Here is a 19,482-nt window from a genome sequence, read left to right as displayed (position 1 = left end):
AAGTAGGTTCAAGATTTGAAAGAACATAGTTAAAAACCTTGTTGAAATTAAGATCTACTAATCTCTGATGTTGCCTCTGAGAACAAATAAGAGAAGAGCAAAAAGACATTGTAATTATTGAGCTTTGCAGCTTTATGTGTAGTTGATAGACTTCATAGGAAAAGTGCTGACACAGAAAAGCCTAACTATTGTCATGACAAAGCAAGTTGTAAAACAGTAGAGTATGATACTATTATTATAAGTAATATGGTGGTAGATAAAAACATAACAAAGAAAAATTAGTGGGAGATTTTATCTCAAAATACTATTAGTGGTTATATCTAGGAATCATTTATCCTTCCTGACTTTCTCTTCTGCATTTTAAAAATTAATATGATTAGGTTATTTACATATTATTTTTTTAATTAAAAAATATTGTAAGGGAGCAGAAATACCAATTCATCTATTGCCTGTGTAGGAAAAAGTTGTGAAGAAATAGCACATATTTTAATGTAATGTAGAGTTAGAATACATATTATACAGAGGTTCTACTAAGTGGAGTTCTCAAAAATGTCTTGTCATCAGAATCACCAGGGACACAGCTAAAAATACAAGTGCTGGGCTCTGTCATTTCTGGTACAGTAGACCAGGGTAGAGACTCGGGAATCTAACCACAGGGAATTGGCTAACATGGCACATCCATGAAAGTTGAAGCATACATCCATTAACAGTCAGGTGGAGAGACTACTTAATAATGTGAGAAGTTATTCAGAGTATCTTGAATGAAAAGATGTATTTACAAAATAGTGCAACAGAATTTTGCAGAGGAATTTTTGCACGCACGTGCGTGCACTCAAACACTCCAAAACACCATACAATGAAATGTTAACAATAATTAATAGCTTGCATAAATTGCATACTTTTATTTTCTTCTTTTTGGTTTGTTGCATTTTGCAAATGTTCTATACTTTTTAGGTGTCGGTTTTGCAATTACTTAAAAATCATTGCTTACATCCTCTCCTTTATAAGGGTATAATTGCAAAAGATAAAGAGTCGCAGAAAATTTCATAATGCAGGTAAAGTTTCAGTCAAAAAGCCATTCTCATAAAAGAGAGATCCACATGGGGACACTAGCTCGATGGGGGTTTATAATTGGGGTGAGCATTTGACACTGTTAAGCACACACTGTAAATCTAATTTTGACTTATTCCACCAGTAACCTTTCCTTTATCCATCTCCAAGTTTCTTTAGAGTACATGGCATTCCCTTGAGTGGGGCTGTGTTAGGTATGTTCACATATTTATTCTCAGACAAGGTATCTTTTCAACCTATCCCCCTGGACATGGGGCAGCCCCAGAGCTTCACGGGGCTGGCTCACAAATTGAAAATAGTTTTACCACATTCATTTCAGATGTATTTATTGAGTAGCTGCTCTCTTAGTACTATTTGTGAAGACTGAAGCCCTAAACCATGCCCTAAAAGGGTTTGCTATAGATAGATTTTTTAAAAAAGATATTTTCAATAAAATATGAAATATGGTGGTAAGCTGAGAACATGAGATTTGGGCAAAGGCTCTCATCCCTGGCTTACACATGAAAACTAACTCTGGACATGCCTTGGGCTCATCATCAGAACATTGACTAAGCAGGTGTGGGATGAGGGTCCAGCATCCATAGTGTAAAAAGTCTTTCCAGGTGATTCTCATCAAGTGTTGAAGCCCACCATGCCTGTGGGTGTTCCAGAACATAGCAATGAGGAAATGCTGATTGAGTTAAATCTTGGGGGATAAATAGGAGTTTGATGTCAAAAGTGAATTTAGGGGCACCTGAGTGGCTCAGTGGTTGAGCATCTGCCTTTGGCTCAGGTCATGATCCTGGGGTCCTGGGATCGAGTTTCACATTGAGCTCTCCGCAGGGAGTCTGCTTCCCCTCTGCCTATGTCTCTGCCTCTCTCTGTGTGTCTCTCATGAATAAATAAATAAAACCTTTTAAAAAAGTGAATTTAAAGAGAAGAGATACGGTTTCAAGTCAAGAAACCAGGCCAGGACCAGGTTGATGTGGGCATTTGTAAGCACTTTAGCATGGCAGGAGTGTGGAGGACGCAGTGCACAAGGAGAAGGTGTGCAGGGCAGCATGCAAGGCCAGACATATGTGAGGGGCTGGAGCTCGTGGTGAACTGAGTGTGTGTGGGCATCAGGAATCCAGCACGGGCTGTAAAGGAGAGACCTGGTCATATCACCAGTGGTGGAAAGGGAGAAGGTCACAGGCGATAAGGACCACTGGGCAGGATGTAAGAGACATTTCTTTTTTTTTTTTCTTTTCAAGATTTTATTTATTTATTCATGAGAGACACAGAGAGAGGCAGAGACATAGGCAGAGGGAGAAGCAGGCTTCCCGCGGGGAGCCCGATGCGGGACTCAATCCCAGGACCCCGGGATCATGTCCTGAGCCAAAGGCAGATGTTCAACCACTGAGCCACCCAGGTGTCCCGTAAGAGACATTTCTAAGGCCGAAGTCACAAAACTTGACCACTTTGTGCTGTGTTATCCATTAGTAATAATACTTTGGGGATTTTCTGAGCCTTCATCTATTTATTTCTTTTCCTCAAATTATAGAAAGCATTTCCTTATATCCACATATCTTCAGTTATTTTATTTTTTCTCTCTACACCTGGAGTATACTAAATGTAAAAAACACCCTGTTGTGACAATGGAGTGAGATTATATATACACACACATGTATATATATTCATTATATATGTTTTTATATTCACATATATTTTTTCATTATCATCAACAATCACATTCCCCAGAGCATGTACTGAGAATAAGCCTGTAAGCTTTATGAACACAGGACCTGGAGAATTCCCTGAGCCCAGCCTCTGCGTGTCCCACTTGGCTCTCTCCTGTGACACTGATGAACACAAGTATGCCTGACGAGTCGAAGGCTGTCACATCTCAGAGTGGCTCCCGCTTCCACCTTGCCATTCCTATCATGTGTGCATCCGGGGATCAACGTGCCCTTTGAATCTTCTAATATTTTCTCAGACTTTTGTACAGAGTGCAGTGCTGAGTTCTGTGGTTGCAGTGCTGAGTACTGTGGTTCCCTCAGTGTAGAAACGGATCTGCTTTTTATCCTTGCAGATCTCAGCTCCTTTTCAAATACCTTGAAAAGATGCCGGAATGAGAAAAAGGAATTGTCGGTGTTCAACCAGCGGACAGAAGAGGCATCTGCCGTGCAGTACTTCCAGGTCAGGAAAGTTGCCCCGGCAGACAGGAGTGGGTTCCAGGTGCTGCACACCTGTGGACACCCCTGTGGACACACCTGGGCAGGCTGGTGGGGAGGATGCCGTGGGCATGGCCCTGCCACTTCTCATGGCGTGGCCCCCTGAGTGGTGGCACAACCCAGGTTGGAATCCTCACCACCTTCACTTCTCAAGTTGTCAGGATGTGGGCAAGTTGCTGAACTTCCTGGCCTCACTTTTGTTGTCTGGGGATGAAAATTCATCTAATTTTTTTAATGATTTAATTTGATGAGAGGATGTATATGAATTAAGTGTGGTGCCTATAACAGCAAACCCCACCAAATGGTGGCAGTTAGGATGACGGTATTTGTGACTCAGTGATCATGGATTTGTATGCACCATATCACTCAGCTGGCTTGCCTGATAAGAATGACCATCGTCACCACCTGCCCTACACCTGCCCTCTCTCAAGACTTCTGTCCAAGTCCTGCGTTTCTCTCCCGACTCAGGACTCATTAGAGATGTCCCTTTTGCCTCTGGCCTCTTTCTCTCTCTTGTGCCTATTACTCTTCTTTGTGTTCTCTCATAGCCTTTGCTTTGAGAACCCTGGGCACCTACCTGGGCAATATCTAGGCCTGAATCTGTGAATGGAGCAGCCTTTGGAAGTCTGAGATTGACTTATAGTTCTAGACCTTACAAATAGGGCAAATATGGATAGGTTACTGCATCTTTCTGAGCTTCGGCTTGCCTGTGTGTTAGGCTCAGCCTACCTTGACTAGATGGTCATGAAATGATGCCTTGTGGGTTGTTTACTCTCCCCATCCTTCTCTTTTCCTTACAGTTTTATGGCTGCATTTCCCAGCAGCAGAACATGATGCAAGATTTCGTGAGGACAGCCACGTACCACAGAGCCATCCTCCAGAACCACATTGACTTTAGAGACAAGGTAATGCTGGCAGCATGTTATTAATCTCAAACCATTTTAAGAAACCTTGTCAAAAACTAGAATCAAGATTAAGCTTTGCTAGAATTACCATATGACCCAAAAATTCCACTCCTGATCATCATATACGCCAAAGAATTGAAAGCAGGTACTCAAGCAACTATTTGTATGTGAATGTTTATAGCAGCACTATTCACGATTTCCAGAACATAGAAAGAACCCAAAATGCCCATCAACTGATGACTGGATAAACAAATGTGGTCTATCCATACAATAGGGTGTTGTGGCTGTCTTTCATATTTATCTTATCCATAAAAATAACACAGTGCTGGTACATGCTTCACCATGGATGAACCTCAAAAATGCGCCAAGTGAAAGAAGTCACAAAAGCTCATGCATATGATTCCACGTGCCCGAAACATTCAGAATAGGCAAGTCCATTGAAAGGAAGCAGACTCATGGTGGCCGGGGACAGAGGGAGAGAGAAATGGGGAGTGGTGCTTAATGGGTACAGGGTTTCCTTTTAGGGTGATAGAAAGGTCTTGAAACTTGATAATAGGTAACAGTTACATAACATAGTGAAAGTGCCAATTGACCCTGAATTTTACAATGTAAAATGAGTCATGGTTAATTTTATGTTATGTGAATTTTGCCTCAATGAGGAAATTAAGCTCTGAGTGCCAGGAAGTCAAGGGACTGAATGTGTTATGTCTCGGAGCACTGAATGGGTCAGGACCTCTGTTGCTGCATAATGAATGGTTCTTAGGGAGTCTCTTCACTTCAGCTTTTTTCATGGACTCCACAAGAGCCGGCACTGATTTCCTTCACAAAATGGATCTGAATGATGAGTGACTGCTAACACATTATACAAGTGTTGCCCATTATTCTCCCGCCTGTTAAATTAGCCAGTGTGCAAAATACCATGTGGCTCATCACAGAGACATGAGGACTGGTCAGTGGACTCCTGGGATTTGTTTTATGTTTTCTCGCTAACTAGCTGTGGGATCTTAGGCAAGACTCTAAACCTCTCTGGGTCTCACAGTCTCTTCTACTGCCATAGCGATAGTAGGCCATTAATTCCCCCAGAAGGGTATGGTGGTGGAAGATTGAAATAATGGTCCTAAAGACTCATGGTTCCCTGTGTCCACACCCATTTGCAAAGTCTTAATAGCTTTTCTTTCATCAAGAGAAGTGTTGTGGTTTTTTGTTTTTTTTGTTTTGTTTTGTTTTGTTTTGTTTTGCCTTTATCTCTGTGCTCTTCTTCTGGTATGCTTTCCCCAAAACACTATGACAGAGGTTAACACTGTATGGATTTCAGAGCCTAGAGCTTAAGGGACCTCGTGGCTCTGGACCTCATCCTCTTGGAACCCTGAGGTACCATACCATGAAGAAGCCCAGTCTAGCCTCCTAGATGTTGAAAGGTCACATTAAAGAGACCTGACATGTCAGTCAACAGCCAGCACCAACTGCCACTCCTATGCATGGGGCCATCTTGGACAGCCAGTCCAGCCACCCCTCCAGCTGAATGTAGAAACATGAATGTATCTAGGCAAGACTAGCAGAGAAGCTGCCCAACCCTCCCATGGAAGTGAGAGAACCTACAAATTGGTTCCAGTTTAAGCCCCTAAATTTTAATGTGGCTTGTTATGCAGCAGTAGTTAATTAAAACAGAGAGAAAAATGTATGAAAAAGTAGTGATAAATGGTCACCCAGCTAGAAGTTGATTTGCCCCTGGCTTTCTTTCCTCTGTCATCTTCATTCTGCTCTTGAGCCCAGCAGACGTGGTATTTTTGTTGTTGTTGTTGTTTTTGGTTATTCTTTTTTTCTTTTTTCTTTTTTTGGTTATTGTATTTTTCAATTCCAAAATTTCCATCTGGCTCCTGTTTATGTCATCTGTTTTTTACCTGAGACTGTTTTACCCATTGGTCTCAGCAGTGTTCGTGATTGCTGGTTGGAGCTTTATTATCATAGTTTTTGTCAGATAATTCTAACATCTGTGTTATTGCTGTTTAGTCAATTGTCCTTCCCAAGGGAATTAAAGTTTTCCTGATTCTTCATATGGCAAGGAATTTTGGATTGTATTCTGTGCATTTTGAATATTATGAGATTCTAGGTCTTATTTAATGCCTAGGGAGAACACTGATATATTTCTTTTAGTTTTCATTCAAGCTTGGTTAGGTTCTGGCTACGAGTTTCATGCTCACTAGTTGGCCTTCTGAGAGCTCTGGTTCTCATGTCAGTTCAGTTTTCCAAAGTCTTTGGCAGTGCTGTTTGGATCTGCATGTGTGTGTTACCCTGTGGTCAGTCTGGTGCCTGGGCAGACTTCTCAAAGTACTGATATGCTAATTAAGGTTAGATTCATGCATATACAGATTGACAGTGAGCCCAGAAATTTATTTTAAAAACAGAAAACTTGATGGAGTTGCCTTTCCAAGGTCCTTCCTCCCCCATGATTTCCCTGGTACTTTCTGATTCTCTGGGGCCACTTCTTAGTCTCTGGGCACAAAGCTCACTCTGTCATGTACTTCCATGACTTTGCCCACACTGGCCAAGCAGAGAGGGGACAAAGAAAGAAAAAAGGCAGTGGGAGGTGGCCTCAGCCTTTGGGAATAACCACACCACTGAATGAAGAGGTAGGTTCCCCTCCCTTGTCATTTTGACTCCTGTAGACTGGAGGATTACTGACTAGATTTTGACTAGATTTGACTAGATTACTGGAGGCTAGAAGACTCGAAGAGAAGAAAGGGAAGGAAAAGAAAGGAGGGAGAGGAGAAGGAAGAGGGAAAGGAAAAAAAAAAGAGGAAGGGAAAACCAGAGTATTTCCATATTTGAGATTATAGTTTCCTTTCTTGATGCCAGAGCCAGAGCTAAGTGTCTTCAGGAGCTCTCTTGTCTGTATCCGGGTACCTATTTCTGGTGTGTTGAGTTCAGACCATGGGTGGGGTAGAGGATTTGGTTTGGTTGAATTTTGACTTTGGGTCTATACTATATACTTTTCAGAGTCTTCAAGTACCTGTTCTATGCATTGAGTTCAGGTTTCACAGCTGTGCTTGGTGGGAGAGGCAGGGTGAGGTGGACTCCCTCTGACTTTCCCAGGACCAGATCTAGGGACTCTGGAGAGTGAGGGTGATGGTAGGAAGCAAAGATAAGATAAGAAATGGTTGTATTTGGCCACAGAGTCTCCTCTGTCTCTTTATATGTCTTGACGTGTCTGGGACCTTTGCCTTGCCAGTGGGGCATGCCTGGTTAGCAGATAGGAAGTAAACATTCCTAACAAGAAGGACCTCATTATGGCAGGTGGGCAGAATTGGGATAGAGGATGGGAAATGCTTGTTTATTTTGACACTTTACCTGGTATTCAGGATTGTGGGTAATCAGTCTTACTGACCAAAGGTAGATATTTTTTGCTAATTAAAAAACAAAAACAAAAAACAGGTGTCTGGGTGGCTCAGTCAGTTAAGCGTCTGCCTTCAGCTTGGGTCATGGTCTCAGGGTCCTGGGATCGAGTCCTGCATTGGACTCCCTGCTCAGCAGGGAGCTTGCTTTTCCCTTTCCCTCTGTCTGCCCCTACCCCTGCTTGTGCACATGCTCGCTTGCTTGCTCTCTCTCTGCCAAATAAATAAGTAAAATATTTTCAAAATAATAAAAATAATACAAATTTTAAAAAACAAAACCAAAAAACCCTCCAAACTATTGATCAGTTCTTTGTGGTTTGAAAATGTTTCCTGGAGGTAATACTTTGGTTTAGGGAAACTTCTCTCCCTCTAAAGTTGCTTAGTTTTCACATATAATCTATTTTCTATTATCTACAATAAGTTTTCTATATTTTTATAATCTGTTTTTAATTCTGAGGTTAGAGCTTCTAAAGACTATTCTCCAAACTACCAATCATATGAATAAGTTGCATTATAAGCTTTCACAGAATTTCACATGCATTATGTCACTTGACCATTTCCTTTGTATATCTTTTCATCTATAAAAATGAAGCTATTGGACTGGGTCATCTTTAAGGTCACCCACAGCTATAACCTCATCTGATTTTGTGAAATAATCCTTTTCCTGCCAACCTGAAATGGTCTTGCCTGCCAATGAAATAAAATAGGCTTCTATCTGTTGGGGTTTATGAAGGTGATAATTAATCACATGGTTGATAATTAATTATATCTCTTTCCCCCTCTGAGTTCTGAACCAATTTAGAAATAGACACAGATGTCAGGTAGAAATAATAGCAGCTTTATGGTTGTTAATGCTGATTGGAGAACAGGGATTGGACCTGTAGCCAAATAAGGCTTCCTGTTCCCCCACACACACAACTTTTCCACCCACTTCTATGCTGAACAACCAGTCTGCCTAGATGCACCCAGAGCCTGCCCGGCCTGCTCCCCTGTAGGGAACTCAAGAGTGATTGCTTGAGCAGGGGGTGAGCAGGCTGCCCCCCACCTCAGCAGCAGGCTGCGCATGCTCAGTCCTGTTTCCCAGCATCACCAGGCACATGGATCACTCTTACTCTGAAGGAAAAAGAGGAAGGTCGGTACACTTTTTTCTGATGGTACATATCCCCTCCCCTCTGAAAACAGAAATAACTAACTATCCCAGTTGTAATGCCTCAAGAATCCCCTCATTCCTAGTCAGTCTAGAATGGTCGCTCACCCCAACTCTGAATCTACCAAATCCACCATGAATCCAAAATCTTTTTAGATTCTTTTTTGTTTGCTTTATCATTCTGAAGACCAGTCTGGAATAAACCCTGGGAGTCCATGGAGGATGCTACCTTTTCATTAAACCTTTATATTCTTTCTTGGTGAAATTACCTAAAAGGGCATGGGTTTAGAGAATTTTTTTTAAGCTTTTATTTATTTATGATAGTCACACAGGTAGAGAGAGAGAGAGGGGGTTTAGAATGATCAGTACCAATGGCTGTTATTTGTTGAGGAACATAGCATATGCAGGCACCATGCCAAGAGCTTTCCATATACTGTTTCTGTCTTAGTTCAGGCTGCTACAGCAAACTACCATAGACTGGGTGGTTTAAATAAACGTTTATTTCTCATAATTCTGGAGGATGGGAAGTCCAAGAGCAGTGTGTCGGCAGAGCTGGTGTCTTCTGAGGAATCATTTCCTGGCTTATAGATAGTGGCTTTCCTGCTACATCCTCACATGTCCCAGAAGGAGAAGAAGCAAACCCTTTCATGTCTCTTCTTATAACGCCACTCGTCACCATCATGAGGGCTCCGCACTTGTCACCTCATTACTTCCCAAAGCCCATCTTCAACTACCATCACGTTGAACTTTCCAAATGGTGGGGGAGTAGGAGACCTTAGTTTTGTCTGGTCCCAGGGATTCAGCGAGATAGCTGTCAAATCATTCTAAAACCTGTGAACTCTACCAGAGATCTAAGAAAAGGATAGCTGCAACTCTACAAATAGAAAAGTGACCACTTTGTGCAAGGTAGGAGGTGACAGAGAAGTGAATTCCAGGTGATTTATGGGGAAGATAAACTGCAAGGGGATGGAGCCTCCTGCACCTGGCTTCCAGAAAGTGATAAAGCAGCAGAGCCCCAAATCAGAACTTTGAGAGGTCTGCTCCAGCAAGGGACCGCTTGGCTGAAAGGTGCTCAGACACCAAAGCAAGGTGGAAACCTAGGTGGGACAGTGTGGTCTCAGGATCCTTGGGGTTGCGGGAAGACTGGGGGTGCCTGATGCGGCAGAGTTCCCAGGCATCGGAGTGGGGAAGCCGGCTGCAGTCAGCAAGCCCAGGAGCAGGTGCTCAGCTCGGGGTGGCCATAAACCGCCAACCATGGCACCACCCGGTGACTGTTCTCTGAGCAGGGACCCAGCAAGAGGCGGAACCCACCAGACTCCCCCCATTCTGCAAAAGGAGCAGAATGCACCTGCACACCGCAGGAGTCTGCAGGGTTTGGGGACTCGAAGCGGGGTCCTGTGCCTGAGATAGAAATGCCGGGTCACAGTCTGGGTGAGCACGGAGGGCAGGAGACGCTGGAGACAGCAGTGGGCCTGCCCTTCCCTGAGGGCGAACTGAGGAGTTGGGGGTGCGCTCTTGCACTCCAGGGCTGGAGACTGGGAGGCCCCCATTTTCACCCTCAGCCTCCAAGGCTGCTCAGAAAGCGTCCAGGGAACAAAAGCCACCTAGAACAATCTGATGCAGCGTCTTCAGCCACCCCGCCCCACAAGGGCAGCACAGGTCTGCCCTGGCAGAGACACCCGGGAATCAGTGCACCAGGCCCCTCGTCCTCAGGTCAGCAAGGACATCCCGCCGAGACTGGGACCGATGACACAACCGCGAAACCCCAGCCCTAGGGGAAAATGGCATATGGAATGCATGGGCTTTTTCTCATGATTCTTCAGTCTTTCAAGTTTAATTTTTTTTCTCTTTCCTTTTCAACCAATTTCTTATTTTATCAACTTTTTAAAGTCTTTTTTTTAATTTTACAGTTACATTTTATCCTTTCGTTGTATTTCATTTTACTTGTATATTTCATTTACTTGTATATATATATAGATAGATTTCTTTACAATTTTGGGGTGCAGTTTCTTCCAACAAACAGGCTCAAATACACCCGGAATCTACTATATGTCTCTCCTCTGTTTACCTGTCAGATTATATTTTCTCTCTTCTTTTCAAAGTCTTTTTAAATTTTCGTCTTTACAGTTTCATTCTATCCTTTCACTGTATTTAATTTTGCTTTTGTATATATATGTTTTTCTTTCTTTATGATTTTGGGATGTAGTCTCTTCTAACAAGCCGATCAAAATACACCCAGGATATAGTGTATTGCTCTGTTCTGTTCACCTGTCTGTTTACATTCTTTCTTTTTTATTTTGTCTTTTAATTTACATTCTGTCTTCTCATTGTATTTATTTATGTACATATATAAATTTTTCTTTCCTTACAATTTTGGGACCTAGTTTTGTAGGAAACAGATCAGAATACACACAGGATCCAGTGTATTGCTCTGTTCTGCTCACCTGTCTGATTATATTCTCTCTCTATCTTTTTTTTTATTTTATTTTTTCAGTTTTGGGTCTCTGCTGATTTGTTTAGTGTATATTTCTCTGAGGTCATTGTTGCCATTTCAGTATTTTGTTCTCTCGTTCATCTGTTCTTCTCTGGACAGAATGCCAGGATGGAAAAACTCACCTCAGGCAGTATTGACTGCCAGGGACCTAGTCAGTATGGATATAAGTAAGATGTCAGAGCTAGAGTTCAGAATAACGATGATATACATACTAGCTTTCTGGAGAAATAAAAGAATGAAAATCTAATCAAGTCAAAATGGAAAAGGCTATTAATGGGATGCAATAAAAAATGGAGTTTCTAACTGCTAGGATAAATGAGGCAGAATAGAGAATTCATGATACAGAAAACAAAATGTTGGAGAATAAAGAAGCTAAGAAAAAGATAAACAACTACTAGAACATGAGAGGAGATTTCAAGAGGTAAGTGATACCATACAATGAAATGATATGAGAATAATTGGGATCCCAGAAGAAAAGGAAATAGGGGGCAGAGGGTGTATTGGAACAAATTACAGCTGAGAACTTCTCTAATCTGGGAAAGAAAACAGGCAGTTAAGTCCAAGAGGCACAGAGAACCCCTCTCAAAATCAATAAAAATAGGTCAACATCTCAGCATGTAACAGTGAAGCTTACAAATCTCAGAGACAGAGAAAATCCTGAAAGCAGCTCAGAACAAGAGATCCTTAACCTACCAGGGTAGAAACATTAGACTGACAGCAGACCTGTCCATAGACACCTGACAGGCCGGAAAAGACTGGCATGATATATTCAGTGTGCGAAATGAGAAAAATATGTGGCCAAGAATATTTTATCCAGCAAGGCTTTTATTCAAAATAGAAGGAGAGATAAAAAGCTTCTAGGACAAACAGAAACTAAAAAATTTGTGATCACTAAACCAGCCCGGCAAGAAATATTAAAGGGAATCCCTTAAGCAAGAGAGAACCCAAAAGTAACAAAGACCAGAAAGGAACAGAGACAATATACAGAAACAGTTACTTTACAGGTAATACAGTGGCAGTAAATTCATACCTTTTAATAGTTAAAATGGGCTACATGCCATAGTCAAAAGACATGGGGTATCAGATTGGATAAAAAATCAACATCCATTGATATGCTGTCTGCTAAAGACTCATTTTAGACCCAAAGATACCTCCAAGTTGAAAGTGAGGGGGTGGAAAACCATTTATCATGCTGGTGGACATCAAAAGAAATCTGGGGTAGCCAACCTTATATCAGACAAATTAGATTTTAAACCAAAGACTATAATAAGAGGTAAGGAAGGACAGAGTCTATCCAACAAGAAGATCTAACAATTTTAATTATTTATGCCTCTGAGGAGGAGGCAATTATATAAACCAGTTAATAACAGAATTAAAGAAACACATCAGTAATAATACAATAATAGTAGGGGACTTAAACACCCCACTCACTGCAATGCACAGATCGTCTAAGCAGATCAACAAGGAAACAAGGGCTTTGAATGACACACTGAACCAGATAGACTACACAGATATATTCAAAGCATTCCATCCTAAAGCAACAGAATAAACATTCTTCTCGAGTGCACATGAAACATTCTCCAGAGTATATCACATTATGGGTCACAAATCAGGTCTCAACTGGTACCAAGAGATTAAGATCATTCCCTGCATATTTTCAGACCACAATGCTTTTAAACTGGAATTCAATCACAAGAGGAAATTTAGAAATAATTCAAATGCATGGATGTTAAAGAGCATCCTATTACAGAATGAATGGGTCAACCAGGAAATTAAAAAATTTTTAAAATCCATAGAAACAAATGAAAATGAAAGCAAGCTGTCCAAAACCTTTAGGATGCAGCAAAGGTAGTCCTATGAGGGAAGTATATAGCAGTACAAGCCTTTCTGAAGAAACAAGAAAGGTCCCAAATACACAATCTAGTCTTACACTTAAAGGTGCTGGAGAAAGAACAGCAAATAAAGCCTAAACCTGGCATGAAAAGAAAATTAATAAAAGATTAGGGCAGAAATCAGTGAAATAGAAACCAAAAGAACAGTACAACATATCAACGAAACTAGGAGTTGGTTCTTTGAAAACATTAATAAGATCGATAAACCCCTGGCCAGACTTATCAAAAAGAAAAGAGAAAGGACACAATTAAATAAAATTATGAATGAAAGAGGAGAGATCACAACCAACACCAAATAAATACAATGATAAGAACATATTATGAACTACTGTATACCAACAAATTAGGCAATCTGGAAGAAATGGCTGCCAGTTATATAAACCAGTTAATAACAGATGTGTAAACTACCAAAACTGAAACAGGAAGATGGAAAACCTGAACAGACCCATAATGAGTAAGGAAATTGAAGCAGTAATCAAAAATCTCCTGACAGACAAGAGTCCAGGACCAGATAGCTTCCCAGGGGAATTCTACCAAATATTTAAAGAAGAATTAATCCCTGATGAACACGGATTCCAAAACTCTCGCCAAGTTACTAGCCAATAGTATCCGACTAATAATCCATGGTTGTGGATTATTCACCACAACCAAATGAGATTTATCCCTGGGCTGCAAGAGTGGTTCAACATCTGCAAATCAATCAATGTAATATACATTACATTAATAAAGGACAAGAACCATTTGATCCTCTCAATAGATAGAGAAAAGGCATTTGGCAAAGTATAACATCCTTTCTTGATTAAAACTCTTCACAGTGTAGGGATAGAGGGAACATACCTCAATATAATAAAAACCATATACAAAAGCCCACAGCAAATATCATCTCCCACTGCCTGTCTCTCTCTCTCTCTCTCTCTCTCTCTCTCTCTCTCTCTCTCTTTCTCTCTTGAATAAATAAATAAAACCTTAAAAAAAGAAATGGGCAGAAGAGATGAACAGACATTTCTCCAAAGAAGATATAAAAATGTCCGACAGACACATTAAAAAAAATGCTTCACATTACTTGTCATCAGGGAAATACAAATCAAAATCACGATGAACTATCACCTCACACTGGTCAGAATGGCTAAAATTAACAACACAGGAAACAACAGATGTTAGTGAGGATGCAGACAAAGGGTCACCCTCCTTACACTGTTGGTAAGAATGCAAGGTTGTGCCGCCTCTCTGGAAAACGATATGAAAATTCCTCAAAAACTTGAAAATAAGCTACCCTATGACCCAGCAATTTCACTACTGGGTATTTACCCTAAAGATATAAATGTCGTGTTCCAAAAGGGCACCTGCACCCCAATGTTCACAGCAGCAATGTCCACAATAGCCAGACTATGGAAGGAGCCCAGATGTCCATCAACAGATGAATGAATAAAGAAAATGTGGTATATATATACAATGGGATATTATTCATCCATCAAAAAAATGAAATCCTGACTTTTGCAATGACTTGGTTGGAACTAGAAGGTATTATGATAAGTGTAATAAGTCAGAGAAAGACAAATATATGATCTCACTCATATGTGGAATGAGTGAGAAAAAAACAGAGGATGATAGGGGAAGGGAGGGAAAAATAAGACGAAATCAGAGAGGGAGGCAAACCCTAAGAGACTCTTAACCATAGGAAACAAACTGAGGGTTGCTGGAGGGGAGGAGATTGGGAATGGGGTAACTGGAGGGCACGTGATGTAATGAGCACTGGTGTTATCTAAGACTGATGAGGGATGCTGGGTGGCTTAGTGGTTGAGCATCTACCTTTGGTTCAGGTCATGATCCCGGGGTCCTAGGATCAAGTCACGCAACAAGATCCCTGTGAGGAGCCTACTTCTCTCTCTGCCTAGGACTCTACCTCTCTCTCTGTGTCTCTCATGAATTATATAGATAAAATCTAAAAAAAAAGAAAAAGAGGGCAGCCCAGGTGGCTCAGCAGTTTAGTGCAGCCTTTGGCCCAGGGCGTGATCCTAGAGACTCGGGATCAAGTCCCACTTCGAGCTCCCTGCATGGAGCCTGCTTCTCCCTCTGCCTGTGTCTCTGCCTCTCTCTCTCTCTCTCTCTCTCTGTCTGTCTCTCATGAATAAATAAATAAAATCTTTAAAAAAAAAAGTGATGAATCACTGACCTCTACTTCTGAAACTAATAAAACACTATATGTTAATTAATTGAATTAAGAAAAAACAAACACCATCACAGTGGGGGTTAGAGTTTCAACATTTGAATTTTAGGGAGGCACAGATATTCAGTCTATAGCAGTTTCCTTTGATCTTCATAATAGTGTTGAGATGAATGCTAACGTCACTGCCATTTTATTTTATTTTTTAAAGATTTCATTTTTTTATATGAAAGAGAGAGAGAGCATGAGCAGGGGGAGAGGCAAAAGCAGACTCCCCACTGAGCAGGGAACCAGATGCAGGGCTAGATCCCAGGACCCCTGAAATCATGACCTGAGCCAAAGGCAGACGCTTAACCAGCTGAGCTCCCCAGGTGTCCCTTATTGCCATTTTAGAGATTTTTAAAAACTGAGGCCTGAGGATGCTGTTAATTCATCTTATTTTATACAACTAGTAAATGAAAAGACCAGGATTAAAACCCATTGAGTCTTACTTTAGAGTCCTCCGTGCCCCACTCCCCACCCTATAACCCCTAAAAGGTACTACTGAAATTGCCAAGGGAGAATTTTGTTTCCTTGGGCTTAAGGATGGTGTGGAAATATTTGGTCACTTAGATAAGCCCATTCCCCATCCAAGTATGAGGCAGCAAGACACACTGGTTATGGTCGAGTCCCAGAGCCGGAAAGCCGGGTTCGAACTACAGCCTGGCCACTCAGCATGCACCTGCCATAAGCCTGTTCGTCTTGAGATCTTGGGCAAGTTGTCTACTGGTTCTGGGCTTTAACGGCCTTATCTGTTAGAGTAGTGACTACTTTTTAGAGCCCTTGCAAGGTTAAGAGGTTACATTGCATATGGAGTGCTCAGTGACCCAGGCTAGGAACTCAGTACCTCATAGCAAGTATGATGGTTGTCCCTGATGGTGTTGGGATTGGTGCTGTAGTTTCTACCTCTGCTATCATTTTAAATCTTTCAAATCTTTATTTTTTTTCACTCTGCCTCCTCCGTGCAGTTTTAATGAAAACCCTTTCTTGGCCAGAGCACTGCTGGCTGAGAACTCCACTTGGAACCCATCCAGGAAACTGACCCTGCTGGAACTCACCCCATTCCCCTCCTCAGAATTTCTGTTAATTGCTATCTGGCTATTTTTAGTTTCTTCCAAGTGTATGCTGGGTACAAGTAGGAGAAGTCCATCCTGCTGAGGGTGTGGGGCTATGTGAGCTGTAGAGTTTTAATTTGGAAATGTTTTGACACTTCATTTGTCAGGGCACCAGTTGCTGGAAACAGAATAAGCAGGAGCTGGGAGCTTATTACTTTTTTTTTTTTTTTTAAATCAGCATTTTCACAGAAGAGAGAATCCGCCCCATTGCAACAGCTGCTTAGTCCATTCAAATATGCAGTTGGCTTAGGCAGAAGGGATTCAGGGATTTGAAGGCTTAAAAAAACCATAAATAACAACAACAAACATGCAAAGCAACGGGCCTGGATTGTCAGCTGCTATTCAGATTTGCAGAGCCTGAGTCCTGGCCTCTCCCAGTGTGAGTTTTCTTCACTATGAGCTTATCATCAGCTTGGTCAAAGGTCCTTGAGTCTGTCTCTGGTCCTCCTCTGAAATTCTCCTCCTGCCTTGAAACACTGTACACCTTTAGTTAACCCCACACATTAATGAGGCCTGACCTTCATCACTGGTAGAAATAAAGACTATACTCCAGGCCCGCACAATAGTCCTGTCTGCCTGTGATGAAACAGCGCTTACTTCCCTATTTAAAAAAAAAAAAAAAAAACACAAACCTTAATGAGGTATGAATCACATCAAAAAATGATGTATAATTAACATGTACAACTTGATGACTTTGAAAATGTTAGTATACACCATAGTCTCCGCCATAACATATCCATCACTTCCAGAAGTTTCTGTCTGCCTTCTTTACTTATTATTTTGTTATTAGAACACTTAACATAAAATCTGTCCTTTTAGCAAAATTTTAAGTATGCAATGCAGTATTGTTAGCTGCAGACACGATGCTGTGCAGTAGATGTCTAGGAATTAAGAATTGAATTTTTCATCTCACATTACTGAAACTTCATACCCTCTGACTAATAAACTTTCCTGTTTCTCTCTCACCCCAATCCCTTACAACTAGCATTTACTCGCTGCTTTGATGCATTTGACTATTTTAGATACTTCACATTAGGTGAAAACATATAGTATTAGTCCTTCTGAGTCTGGCTTACTTCATTTAGCGAATGCCCTCCAGATTTGTTCATGGTATTGCATATGGCAGGATCTCCTTTTTAAGGAAGAATAACATTCACTGTGTATATACAGCACATTAAAAAAAAAATCATCCATTAAGTCCTCCCCTGCTTGCCCCTGAGCATAGTCTTTGACCTGGTGACAGCAGTATCCTTGCTGAGTACTGTGTAGGGACGTGGGAAGAAAGGACATGACTCACAATACCTGCTAGGTGCTTTGCATATCCCATCTCACTTAGTACTTGTGTGTTAGGGTCATTAGCTGCTAACATCAGAAACTGGCTCTGCCGACTTAAGGAAAAAAAGGAGAAAAGAATTCCTTAAAAGATACAGGATCATTGGCCACTAGGTATGGAAACTACATGACCAAAAATAATTTCCAAAGTCATGCTGCAGGATTGAATTTAGAGAGACAAAGTTGCACCCAGGGTTGGACACCTTAGCGGCATAGCCTGCCCCCAGTGCTACCTTTGAATGCTGTCCTTAGAAGCTCCCTCTGACACATGGGCATTGGGAGGTAGCTGTGATCTCACCTGAAAGGATTCTGTGACATCCCTGAATCTTCACATTCTGAGCTTCTCATGCAAAGCACATCTTGGCAGAACCTCAGTCATGCCTGTGATTTAGCTTCAAGGGTGCTAGAAAAGAGAATCGGACACCCTCCACTTCCCTACTGGGAGACTGGTGCTGCCTCAGCAGTGAGGTGCTGTCCAAACACAGGAAGCAGTTCAGATGCCAAGAGGCACAAGAGAATGGCAAATGCTCACTGAACCATTCAGCAAACAAATACAATATATACTGTTACTCTGATGTATAGATAAAGGGACCAGAGATATGTACATTTGAGTAATTTGCTTTAGGGTGCACAGCTACTAAGCGGTAATTATATGCAAACTCAGGTTTGTATACCCATATCTACATATCAGAGAGAGATCTGAATAATGCATTTTTCCCCATTGACTTGGACTTTAGAGGCTGTTTTAGTTTCCTAGGGCTGCCATGGCAAATTACCAAAAACTAGGTAGCTTAGAACAACAGAATTCTATTCTCTCACTATTCTAAAGGCCAGAATTTCAAAATCAAGGCATCCGCAGGGCCATGCTCCTTCTGAAGGCTCTGGGGGAGATCCTTCCGTGTCTCTTCCTAGCTTCTTGTGGTTTCTGGCAATCCTTGGTGTTTCTTGACTTGTATATGCATCATTCCAGTCTCTGTCTCTTGTTGGCATGTGGCAGTCTCGCCCTCTGTCTGTGTCTCTGTGTGTAAATTTCTTTCTTCCTGTAATGACGTCTAACATATTGGATTTAGGGCCCTCCATAATCCAGTATGTTGTTTTCTTAATAAATCTTTAAAAACTCTATTTCCAAACAAGGTCATCTACAGGTTCTGGGTAGGCATGAGTTCTGGGAAACAATTTTTAACCCAGTGGGGAGGCCAAAGTTCATGTTGGGTAATATATCATAAGAACTCAACCCAGGGATTAATTTTGTGAGGTAGAGGTTATCAGAAAGACTAGAAATGGGCCTTGGTCTTAAGTGATTTCTTTGGTCCATGAACCTTAAGGGAGCCTTTGCACAGATTCCCAAATGTGAGTGTGAAGGCAGATGGGATGTCTGTGCCAGGATTTTCCTGAGCTTCAATAGAATCTGCTCCTGAAGGAGTATGGGAGAAAGATGCTATAGTCAGCAGAGAAAAATGCTTTCATTTGGTATGAAAGCAAAGTGCAGCTTTCAGGGAGATCCAAAAAGACTGAATAAACAATGGTCTCAGACTGTTTGACCATTTTTTAGGGCATTTGGGAACAAGGGAGCTTGGGGCTTTACACAGACTTGTAAACAAGATATCTGTGCTCGAAGCCCATCTCTGAATCTTTCAAGATGGTGACAAGTGCCTCTAATATTTTTTGAGGTTAATTTTAAATTGGGGTAAGAATGCCTACTTGGTGGCTGTAAGAATTTAGTGAGCTACTGTGTGCAG

At 41.4% G+C, this 19,482-nt stretch overlaps 1 protein-coding gene across 2 annotated transcripts in view; it reads left to right on the top strand.

Moving 5' to 3' along the window:
- LOC129500407 (histone-arginine methyltransferase CARM1-like) overlaps nt 1-19,482 on the top strand; it is a 241,801-nt gene that overhangs the window by 136,834 nt on the left and 85,485 nt on the right. For both annotated transcript variants that reach the window (XM_055310825.1, XM_055310826.1), the window contains exons 3-4: nt 3,122-3,228; nt 4,064-4,168. In XM_055310825.1, coding sequence (XP_055166800.1) covers nt 3,122-3,228; nt 4,064-4,168 — 212 coding nt within the window. The remainder of the gene's footprint in view (nt 1-3,121; nt 3,229-4,063; nt 4,169-19,482) is intronic.

This window comes from Nyctereutes procyonoides, unplaced genomic scaffold (assembly GCF_905146905.1).
Source record: "Nyctereutes procyonoides isolate TBG_1078 unplaced genomic scaffold, NYPRO_anot_genome, whole genome shotgun sequence".
Taxonomy (NCBI): Eukaryota; Metazoa; Chordata; class Mammalia; order Carnivora; family Canidae; genus Nyctereutes; species Nyctereutes procyonoides.
This window is presented reverse-complemented; position numbering and strand designations above follow the sequence as displayed.